Raw genomic sequence first — 12003 nt, 5'->3', positions numbered from 1 at the left:
CTTTTTTTTTTTTATTGCATTTTAGGTTTTGGGGTACATGTGATGATTTTTTTTTTCTTTTTTTTTTTTTTATTGCATTTTAGGTTCACCCAGGCTTTCATTTGTTTTAGAGTTGTCTTAAAAATGTTATATACCTTCTGGATTTTCCCTGGACCTCTCAAGGCCTCTGCCTCCTGCGGGAATGCTCACCTCCTTGAAGGCGGGACTCACATGTCACCTTCTCGATAGACCTTCATGTTTCAGCTACTGAGGACTTCGGGGCTCCCCTCCTGTTCTTCCTCCCCACAACCTTGTTCTCTGTGCCCTGAATCATCTGTCACCTTTCTACGTCCCATGCAATGCACCTGCTGGTTGTGTTCACCTGCTGTCCACACTGGAGCAGGGATTCTGTCTGTTTTCCTCAGAGGAGCATGCGCAGCACAGCCCATTGTGGGTGCTGAGGCTGTAGGAACTCGGCGAGTGAATAAAAGAGACACAGTGATTGGGGCGGGGCCTCTTTCGTGTCAAATCACTCACTATGGTTTAGATGGTAACTTAAGACGTGGTGAGAGCAGTATTTTCTGGGCACAATAAATCCGAATATATTGTGAAGACAAGTAGAAAGAAATGTTAGGTGGAAGTATGTAAATTTTCAAGGAGTTAGGAAGAGTGAGAAAAAAGCCAATCAGGAAAGGGGCAAGGTTGGCTTGGGTGTGGCTAAGCTGGTGGAGAAACGCAGCCGTCTGCGATAGAGGGCCTGAGCTGTGAGGCTCCTCTGCAATTCCGAGACCACCCCCATCACCTGCCCGGCCCCTCCTCTCCCCCAAGGCTGAATGCAGCTCTAGTGCCTTCAGTGCCAAGGAAGCCACAGTCCCAGGACTGAGGAAGGGCTGAGGTGGACAGTGGAAAAGGAGGGGTTGGTGCAGAAGGGGAAGGCGGACAGCAAGGATTCCCTGAGGATACACAAAACATATCACCTGAAAATGGGAAAACAGTAAGGCTATAAAGAACAAGATGGAATTCATGTGCAATTTCTTATGCAATGTTTCATTTTAGGGTATGGCACTTACATGTATAACTTTTATACAATTATCATCATATAACTTACGGTTATTTTAAATGATTGGAGTTTATTTTTTTGAGCTGGGTTAGGGTTCATAGTGCAGAGTTCTCTCACTCAGTTAATCCCTTTTTTTGGGCCTTATGTCATTTTTATTTATTCATCCATCTTTAATTTCAGCCTATATTATAAAGAGTACCCATACAGGGCTGTTACACGGATAGATTTTGGGAGGCTGAGGCTTGGTGTCCCAATGATCCCATCACCCAAGCTGTAAGCAGGGTCCCCAACAGGTGGTTTTCAGCCAGATGTCCCTCCTCTCTCCCCCATCTAGTGATCTCCAGCATCTGGTTCATGTGAATTCAATGTTTAGCTGCCACTTTCAACGGGAACCTGCAGTATGTGGCTTTCTGTCCTTGCATTGGGTTGCTTAGAATAACAGCCTCTCGTTCCATCCGTGTTGCTGAAGAGGACATGATTTTGCTGTTTCATGGCCGCATAGATTTTCATGGCATCTGTGTACCACAGTGTTTTCATTCAGTTCACTGTTTCGGGGCACTGAGATTGACTCTGCGTCCTCGCTAGTGAGAACAGCACTGCATTGAACATATGGGTGCAGGTGTCTTTTTGGTAAAATAAATTCTTTTCCTTTGGGATATCCCCACTAGCAGAATTGCTGGGTGGAATGGCAGTTCTACTTTAACAGCGTCTGTTTCCTTTCTCTGCAGCCTCACCACCATCTCTGACTTTGTGACAGGTAAGAGGTGGTAACTCACTGCGGTTTTGATTGGCACCTGTCTGATGATTTGGCCACTTGCATGTCTTCTACTGAACAATGTTCATCTCTTTACCCATTTGTTCATTGGATTTTTTGTTCTTGCTTGTTGAATTCTGGATACTGAACAAGATTCTGTAGATATTAGCTTCTGGATATTAGACCTTTGTCAGGTGAGGTTACAGTGAGTGATGATTATGCCGCTTCCCTCCAATATGTTTTACAGAATGAGAAAATGTAAAATACCCTAAAAATACAAAGGATTAATAGAATTCTTGGTCAGTGTATGGAAAGGATTCCTGAGGTGTAAATCCCAGCATGTGATTTTACTAGCAATACCGTTTGGAATAATGAGGTCATGCTTCAGAGAAGTGTCTGCTTTCCCACAATCAACAAAGTAGAATGAAAATGCTTTTTGCTGGGATTTCTTGTCCAGTTATAACTTGTGCAGAAATTCCATCCATTAGCACCGAGAGGAAGTGGCAGAGGATGTGAAGAAAAACGGCTGCCAGGACCATCACTGAAGGTAATGAGCGGCATGAGAGGTTGGGTCTCCAATGCCCTCATCATCTGCTGCAGGCTGTGGCCTTGCCAAGGCTTGAACTCCTGGCTGTCCAGCAAGGCACAGTGGTGAGTAGACAGGCGGCCTTCCTGAAGGAGAGTGGGAGGCAAACCGGGCCAACAGGGGCTGCTGGGTGTCATCTTCCACCTTCAGAAAGATGAAGCGTTGGTTTAAGTGGCTGAGAAAAACCTGGGTCTGTTCTCCTGGGTGACCCCTCCCAGGCCCTCCCCATTTTGGAGCCCCTCCCCCAGATAAGGACCATGTTTTCCCTCCAACCCTCTCCCTGGCTCTGCAGCCTCGAAACCTCCTTCCTCCCACACCACATCACTGAGCCAGCCCAGGCCCCACTACAGCCCACGGGGTTCAGAACTGAGGCTGGGAAAGAGGGGTCTGCACCCTCACTCAGGGCCTGCACCTCCTCCTCACAGAAGGGTCTAGAGGATCTGGGGGGGCCTGTCCAAAGAGCGGTCTCTGGATCCACGTTCCCTGGCCTTGGGTGGGCTTGCAGGCAAACCTGCTCTTTCCCCTTCCCTCTCAGCCTCTCCTCACCCTGGGAGCTGCACCCACAGCTCTGAATGGAACCGTCCCCACCCGCCCCATTCATTCCTGGCCAAGCTCAGTGCTGACCATGGAACTCCAGCAGCCGCTCAGCTCCCTGTCTGCGTCCATCTGCTCCAGGCAGGACTGCAGCTGGCTCAGGGTCTGGAGTGTGCAGGAGGCGGGAGGGCAGGGGCACTGCCACAGAGCCTTGCTGGCAATCCCACGGATTCTAGTGGCTCGGCCTTTTCCTAAACCTCATCCTGGACACACTCCACCCTTCACCTTCCCCCTTAACTGCTGGAACCCAAGCTGCTTTCTCTGGGAATGCGGCCTTTGGAATGGGGTGAATCAAGGCCTCACCGCCCCCTCGTCCTGGGATTCCCCCAGATCACTCTCTCCTCTGCCTCCTTCAGGGATGCCCTTTCCCTTGACCTCCTAGGTGAAGCGGCCATGCTGCTCCTCTCCTACTGTGCGGACTGCCCGTGTCTGGGTTCCTGCTGCCTGCGGGCCACACACCACTACCCTTCCCAAGAAGGAACCTGCTCTGAAACAGGCCTGAGTTGGCTAATCAGACCCGGAGCCTTGTATGGGCCCCTTCCTTTCCCTCCAGCCTCTGAAGGTGAGAATCCATCAGAACTCAGGGCAGAGCTGCCCAGGTCAGTGCCAACAAGTGACACGAGGTCTCATTCACCTGTCTCATGTCAGGACGGAAAGGTCCCGGCCATGGGGAGGGGTGGGATTCTGGGAATTCTCCTTTCCCATGCTCTCACGTCACCCACCTGCTTCTTGCTCCCCTCCCAAATCTGCCCACCGTACCTGTCACTCTAAATGACTCACCTCAGATTATATATAGATGACATATAAGATGAAAGAGAGAAGGATGAGGAGGCCCCAGGGACTGACGGTGGTGGCCACGGATATGGGTTGGGCTGTGTCTGTGGGCTCGGAGGGCGGTGCTGAAATGGAAACACCAGCGTCACAACCCTTGCCCAGGCCCCGCATTTGAAGACACACCTCCTCTGCTCCTGCCACCCCTTGGAGGTGGTTTTGATGTATTTCCAGAAACAGAACAATGGGAGAGGAAAGGAAAAGTGATTATAGGAGGAGGGACATCTAAGGAGAAAGGTCTAGAAACACAATAATGCCCATAGTTTTGAGGCTGGCGAGAAATCCACAGTGAGGGGAGCAGAAGCAGGTGCAGTGAGGAAGAGGAGTCAGGAGGGAGAAGGGAGAGGAGGATGGGAGAGCACAGGCGCCCCCAGGAGGAGCCCCCCACGAGGGGTCATGTTCTTACTCAAACGCACACACTCACAATCACACACACACTCCCACAAACACTGACACCCGCTCACACCCATACACCCGCACCCACCACAGACACCGACAGACAAGGCTGTAACTCGACAGCATCTCCAGGCGCTCCCAGTGCTCCCCTGTAGTCACCTGTGGGCTCCTGCCTCTCCCTGCACATCGAGAAGTCCTGAAGCCAGCTCCCGCAGTCTCCCACTGAAAGCTTCTCCAAGTGCTGAGTCAGTTTCCTGTCCTCCTCCCACTTCTGTTTCATCTGCCTGGCTCCAGCAAGAACCACTGTCCACTTTCTGTTGTTTGAATCAAAGAGGAGGAACTTCTGTCCATTAACGCTGAACTCCCAGGATGCATTCCTGTGTCCATCGGCTTCACACTCACAAGACATCCTGGCCTGCAGCGTGACGGGTCCTGTCCCAATCAGATAGAGATCAGCTCTGGTGTTTACAAATTCTCTTCCCTGCCCCACATCCTCCTCCTCTGAGCCCCTTCTCATCTGGCCCTGTTGTCTCCTCCAGGTCCTGCCCTTGCTGCTGGGTGTCACGGAGGCCCCGTGTCTAATGTCTTCTCCCCACACACGGTGCAGCCCCTGAGCCCACAGTCTGCTCCCTTCCGTCCTCGGTCTCCTCCACTCACCACTGGGGGTGAAATACTCCAGCTGAATGAAATCAGCCAGTTCCAGTCTGAGCGTCTGCCCCATCTCTCTCAGCATTTTCAGTTGTCTTTCCCAGGCATCTGTGGCATTCAGCTGCTCTTCTAGGCAACCCACAGATAAGACCTTGTCAATGCCACAGTCATAGGAGAGGAAATTCTTCTGATCCACCTGGCCTTGGACCTTGCACCACCGTTGTCCAGGTCTGGGCAGATGGGTGATGGTGAAGTTGTACGAGCGACAGTGAGCGTCTATGGGAAAAAAGAAAAACACCGGAGAGTGTTGGGGCGGGGAAAAGACCCCAGACACTGTGACAGCAAGAGGGTTTCCTGCAGGGCGAGGCTGCATGGGCTTCTCTTCCTGGGCAGTGGCCTCTGTCTGTGGAGGAACCACGGGTCACCAATGTGTCCATCTCCCCACTCTGCCCAGGCCTATACATACATCGGTCAGCACAGGACCTTGCCCAGGAGGTGCCAGGCCTGCTACAGGAGGAAAGGCCTAGATGGCAGGACCTTCAGCAGCAGCCCAGGTGGACTGTGGGAGGTGGAGAGTGGGGAGGGCACCCTGAGGATGCTGGAGCGTGGCACAGTGGGTACAATGTAGTCAACATTGGAGAAGAGTGAGTCTATTTATTATGGGTAACAAGACACAGTGGGTTCCCTGGAATGTGCCTCTCATCTGCTAGTAGGTTGCCCTTGGGACATTGAAAAAGAATACCTACACCGCATGAAACAAAAACCCAGCTCTTATGTGGCGGGTTGTAGGGGAAGGAACAAAAGGCCCAGAGAAGCGCCCGTGCCAGAGTGGCTGCAGCAGGAAAATCCAGAACATTGTGCCCACGGGAAGCCTGGAGGACTCCTGTCTACCCAGCATATAAAGAAGGCCCCGGGAGAAGGCAGCGGACTGTCAAGAAGCTCAGGTGTGCCTGTTGCTGAAGGTCAGGGTTGGGTGTAGGAGATGCTGTTCCTGAAATGGGCTCCCAGCAGTAATGGGGATGGAAAATCCTGAAATACCAGATCTCAAGTGGAGGGTGCCATGATGGAAATGATTAGGGAAGTCACAATGCCAGCTGGGGACCTCAGCCATGCAAAGCTATGCCCATGGCTCATAAAACAAAGGGGTCCAAGTTCCAAAAGAGATGGAGACTCCATGCAGCTACTGCTAGACTTAAATAATTACCACAAGCAAAGACAAAATGCAAGGACAGATGACCTGGAAGCTGAAAGTCGTCACCCCAGGAAATAACCGGGCTCCTTTGCTCAACAGTGACAACTGAGCCACATCTCAGACCCAGAGTCCATGACTAGAAGAAGAGCCCAGAGCCCCTGGTGGGCCCCTTCAACCCACAGCAACTGCAGTGACTGCTTCAGCCTCCCCACAGAGCCAGACGGGCATTCACTCTGCTGACTGTACACTAAGAAACAGCAAATACCCAGACACGCCTAGTGGACACAGTGTGCGAGCCGACCTCCTCCCAGGGATCTGAAGCATTTGCTTGCTCCCCTGTTACTCATGAGGTGCATTTGGGGCAAAGCAACGGATGGACACCTGTGTCAGGTCCAGTTAGAGGGATGTGCTGCACTCATAGACCCATTCCATAGTAATTTCACATTTCCTGGATTTGTACCAGGAATGGATAGAGTTTGTAGTTAATTTAGTACCTATTACAGGTTGTGCTGGTCATATGACCTCCCCATCACTACTCAACCCTGCCCTTGTAGATGGGGTGCAGCCATACACAATCCGTGAATGAGGAGTGGGGCTGGACCTGCCACTATGGCTATTTGACCCTGGACTCCCTAAGATCCCAGAGGCATGTGTGGTTGGAAAAGGTGCTATGTGGATTTCATGGCAATTTCCAACCGCAGAATCACAACAGCGTCCCCCAGTGCTCAGAATCAAGGCTGTGCCACTCACAGCTGCAAAATCTCCTCATTGTAAAGTGGCTCCAGGTGTGTCTCTGGGCCCTGGTGAAGATGGGCCTCCCTATAGGAAGGCAGTGACTGCACAGCCTCAGAGCTGCCATCACAGGGTGTGCTCCTCACCCTCTAGGTCATTAGGAAAGTAGGCCTGGCTGTGAGAAGATGCAGGTGGTTCTCCTGGGATGGGCAGGAGCAGGGCCACAGGGAACTGAGAAGCTGCACAAGCAGTTGGCCCCGATCCCCGGACACCACATGGCTGCACCCCCTCACCCTCAGCTTACACTTGAGGCTTCAGAGAGGGTCCCTGATGGACCCTGTGGACCATAGATGCCACTCAGTAGCAAAGTAGAGGAGAATAGACCCCGAACCATGGGACCACCACTCCTGTAACATCTATACCACCCAGAAGCCACAGGGAGAGTAGGACCCGCTTCTGACTCTTGAAGTCAAACCTGGACACTGCTTGGAGATGGCATTCTAGGGAACTGGGCCCCAATCACTGGGACACTGTAATCTCATGGAGGGACAGCAACAAAGGACAGTGGCCAAATCTGGTCCCCCTTCATTTACAGGTTGCCATTGTCTGCTGTTACTCTACAAAGGGACAGGACTGAACACGGAGACAGAGAACCCTGAAAGACCAAAGTGCCTCCTGCCTTCTTTTTCTAGAAAGACTTTGCTGACTCCTGTCTGCATGTAGCAGGCCAATTCCCCCTGACAGTCACACAGACAGGCCTGCACGACACTCCAGTTACACAGCCAGATTTCCACAGCACTGCCTTCACACTCAGCAGGTAAACCCAGGGAAATCGATGCCCAGACGTCAAAGCTAAAAATGAAACATGTGGTCAATAGGAGCCTTGCATGGGCTTCTCCCTAACCTGGAGCAAGCCAAAACAATAGAGCCAGTCTTCATTCCTAGTGCCAGGACCTGTATCTGAGACAAGTCAAGGTAGCAGGGGCAGTTGTTTGAATAGATTCATTGGAGCGCCTAAGGCAGCTCTCCTGACCAAGCTGTAAAGGAGAGAAGATAGAAATAATCGGGCCGGGCGCGGTGGCTCAAGCCTGTAATCACAGCACTTTGGGAGGCCGAGGCGGGTGGATCACGAGGTCAGGAGATCGAGACCATCCTGGTCAACATGGTGAAACTCCATCTCTACTAAAAATACAAAAAATTAGCTGGGCATGGTGGCACATGCCTGTAATCCCAGCTACTCAGGAAGCTGAGGCAGGAGAATTGCTTGAACCCAGGAGGCGGAGGTTGCAGTGAGCCGAGATCGCGCCATTGCACTCCAGCCTGGGTAACAAGAGCGAAACTCCATCTCAAATAAAATAAAATAAAATAAAAAATAATAATCACCCTGGTACAACAGCATACAGGCGATGAAGGTACTGGGGCCCTTTTAATCAGACTTAGTGAGGATTTTTGCCTCTGACCTTCTCGGTGAAATAAGATTAGTTCCCTGTAGACTTAGGTGAAAGCTACACTGCACATAGGCACATAACCCCAACCTATGTAAGCACTAAGAAAATGGTAACACTTTCAGTTGGTCTGGTGGAATTATCTCCGCCTTCTCCCTCTATCTGGTTACAGCAATAAATTCCCTTCTTTCCTAGTTTGTCTGCTTCTCATTATTTGGCCTTGGGAAAAGGCAGCCAGATGGGCTTGGCTCCGGGAACATGCACGGTGACTCTTCTCTATGAGGCTGTCTCCCCAGTAGGAATCAGGTGGCTCTGGGACCCAAGGGCAGAAGTGGGCACCTCTACTCACCAGGGTTCCCAGGGTCATCATGGGGGACATGGTGTGTCCCATTTCCCCTGCACAGGTTCTGTGGGGAGTTAGGTATGTGTTTGCTGGGTGTGTCCTTGGGCAAAGGGAAGAAGGTGCCAGTTGGTGGGGGAGGTGGTGAGGGAGGCCTGTGGGGTGACAGGGCTGGGCTGAGGTGGGGAGTGAGAGGATGTGACCTGGGAGGTGGCAGTGGATGTGAGGGAGAGGTGGGAAGTGTCTGCTGAGCCCCTGGGTGCAGGACAGTGTCTGCAGGAAAGCTCAGGGAGAAAGGGCAGCAGTCCTGGGGCTGCTGGAAGGTTTGTGTGTGGAGAGCGGGTGAGAGCAGAGCAGGCCTGTGGCTGGTGGGGGTGTCTGTGATATTGTCCCTGTGGAACTCCTTTTTACCCCTGTCCTGACCCCAGCTCGGGTTGCGGGGTCTCTGGTTTCTTCTTCCCTAGGGCGGATGGGACTGCCGGGCTGCATTAGTGTGGGTAATCCCCCATATAGGTACCGAGGAATGAGAGCTAAGCAGAACCCTGACACAGTTAGGGCTTGAGGAAGTAACACTTTATAGTGTTACTACTCCGCTATTTCCTTTTATATAATCCTTTACACAATCATATATTAGTTTATAGAAATAAGGCTTGAAGCCTCCCTTTATCTAATCCTCTATATATAATCATTAATAGTTGATAGTATGAGTGCCTAAAGAATATTTCCCTACATATATACCTATAATTATATCTTAGTTTATAATCAGAGGAATGCCTAGAGTGGACACAGTACAGAGCACGAATTAAAGAACAAGCAGCTTATAATGGGAGAAATGCCTAGAGCAGACACAGTGCAGAGCATGACTTAAGGGAAAAACAGTTATACCAGGACAAGAATCCATGGCCCAGGTTGAGTATCGTAAAGATACCCGCTGGATGGCAGGCTTGGGGTGAGAGCCGCTCCTCCTGATAAAGGAGTTGTAGGACCTTGCTCCAGTTCTTGTGGAAGGCTGCCCTCAGACTGGCAATCCACCTTGGTGACTGTGAACTTTATCAGCTCTTGCTACTGTGCTGCTCGAAAAGCATCTTCCCATAGAACCCATTGGAAGCTACCAGAAGGTGGTGGTAACTTTGACAGCTCTGTCACTGCTATGTGACTTAAAGCATCCTCCTATAAATCTTCTTAGAAGCAGTTTTCCCATAGATAGAAGTATCGCACACTGTACCCTCTTCACTGAGCACGGCCCACCTTCAAGCTTCAGTGACCCAATGGGGGTGGACCCCTTACTGCACGTGGCCCTTGCTTCCGTGGGAATGGGCCCCTTGCTGTGCACTGTCCACCTCCTGGCCTAGGTGACCTCATGGGGGTGGACCCCATGTTTTATTGCTCACGACCCTATCACTATCCTCAAAGATGATTTCACTCACTGCCCTGCCCCCTAACCTATACACAATAAATACTCATGCTTCTGGACATTCGGGGCCTCACCTGACTCTGCTTATAGGTGGCGTGGCGTGCCCCCTCCCCCACCCCCTTCCCCACCCCAACCCCTCCCCCACCCCACCCCACCCCTCCCCCACCCCAACCCCACCCAACCCCTCCCCCACCCCAACCCTCCCCCCAACCCAACCCTCCCCCCACCCCCACCCCCTCACCCCCACCCCCATCCGCTCCCCTCCCCCACCCCACCCACCACCCGCTCCCTCTTCCCCCACCCGCCCCCTCCCCTCTCCCCCTTCCCCACCCCCACCCTCCCCACCCCTCCCCCACCCCCACCCCCATCCTCACCCTCCCCCCCACCCCCTACCCCCCAACTCCCGCCGAGCCCAGCTGCATTTTCTCTGTACTCTGTGTCCTGTCTTTTAAAGTTCTCGGATCCTGCGCCTGAGCACAGCATAAGGCTTACCCTACGACCCTGTGGGGCACTCAGCCTTACATCTGGCTCCCAACGTGCCCTACACACTAGGCATCCCCGCCCCACCTCGCCCTCTGCAGCCCTCTGGTGCCTCCACCCTCCTGAGGGTCCTTTCCCGCCTCCACTGCGCCCCGCTCCTCGCCCTGGGGGTTGGGAGACGTAGCGGGGAGCGGACCCGGCGGGAAGGAGCCGCTGAGCGAACTGAGCGGCGGCGGAGATCGCGCTCTGCCTTCCAGAAGCCTCCCCTCCTCTGAAACCTGCTGCAGTTCGCAGCCCCCCAGGGTTGGTCCCCGCCTGGCTTAGGCTCCACATCCGAACTCACCTGCCCTCCCAGGCCCGGACAGGCAACACAGCAGGAGGAAAAGCGGGAACCAACGAAGAAACGCGGGGCTGGCGGATCCCAACATTTCGGATCTGAATCCGAGTGACAGAAGACGCGGAGCCCAGCGGAGCGATCGCATGGCGGCTGGAAGGCTGGCTGTATTGCCGGGGAAGGACTTTCGAAACTCCAGCCACTCCGGCAGGTGTTCTGCCCGCGCCTTAGGGATGCGCCCAGCCAATCCCCACAGGACCCCACCCAGTCAACTCCATAGCAACAGCAAGGAAAGCCTCGCCTCCTGCCCCGGCTGGTGCTGGACGTTTTGCCTGCCTGCCAGCGCCGGAAATGCTTCCAGGACAGCCTTATGTATTGACGACACTATTTTTTTTTTTTCCAAGACCGCCTTGTGTAGTGACCACAGTATTTTTTTTTTCAATGTTTATTAACCCAATATGAATACTAATGCACAGAAAGGTGAACAAAATGCACAGCGGTGTTCAGCGGCGACGGAGTCTCCCTGTCCTGGCCTGGACCAGCGACACCTGCCTTCTCTCTCCCTTGCGCTGCGGAGTGACCGCCTCCCCGCCCAATGCGCAGCCCCAGGCCCTGTGCCATCCCCGCGGCAGCTGCCCAAATCCCGAGTGGGCGTGGTTATAGCCCGGGTAGGTTGGTTTGTTAGTTTGTTTTTCTTGGTGACCTGCCCAGGCTGGAGTGCAGCGGTGTGATCTGGGTTCACTGCAACCTCAGCCTCCTGAATTCAAGGGATTCTCCTGCTTCAGCCTCCGGAGTAGTTGGGACCACAGGTGTGCGCCCCCAAGCCCGGCTAATTTTCATATTTTAGTGGCGACGGGATTTCACCATGTTTCCCAGGCTGGTTTCGGACTCCAGGGCTCAAGTGATCAGCCCGCCTGGGCCTCCCAAAGTGCTGAAATGACAGGGGTGAGCCACTGCGCCTGGCCCCGGGCTAGATTTCCTTCCAGAAGCACCAGGCTTTCGGGGGCTTCAAACTACATATTTTTCACTAAAAATTGGTTAAGATGGTAAATGTTATGTTCTACGTTTTTATAAAAATTAAACAGCTTTAAAAAATTACCTTAAAAATGTATGTCTTGCTTGGATCTGTCCAATGCGACTGGCAAAAAGACTCTGCTCATTGAGTACAGCATTAGTACCTTGTCTCTAAAATTACAACCGGAGAGACACTTTGCAGAT

At 52.7% G+C, this 12003-nt stretch overlaps 1 protein-coding gene across 1 annotated transcript; it reads right to left on the bottom strand.

Moving 5' to 3' along the window:
* Window positions 1-1042: 1042 nt before the first annotated feature.
* On the bottom strand, window positions 1043-10977 carry LOC101043097 (UL16-binding protein 3-like). The gene is made up of 5 exons (XM_039467392.2): window positions 10795-10977; window positions 4858-5124; window positions 4360-4632; window positions 3754-3872; window positions 1043-2523 (listed from the first exon to the last, which is right to left on the bottom strand). Exons 1-4 carry the CDS (start codon window positions 10931-10933, stop codon window positions 3760-3762), a joined length of 792 nt encoding a protein of 263 aa, XP_039323326.2. The 5' UTR covers window positions 10934-10977; the 3' UTR covers window positions 1043-2523; window positions 3754-3759.
* Window positions 10978-12003: the final 1026 nt, after the last annotated feature.

This window comes from Saimiri boliviensis, chromosome 4 (assembly GCF_048565385.1).
Source record: "Saimiri boliviensis isolate mSaiBol1 chromosome 4, mSaiBol1.pri, whole genome shotgun sequence".
Taxonomy (NCBI): domain Eukaryota; kingdom Metazoa; phylum Chordata; class Mammalia; order Primates; family Cebidae; genus Saimiri; species Saimiri boliviensis.
This window is presented reverse-complemented; position numbering and strand designations above follow the sequence as displayed.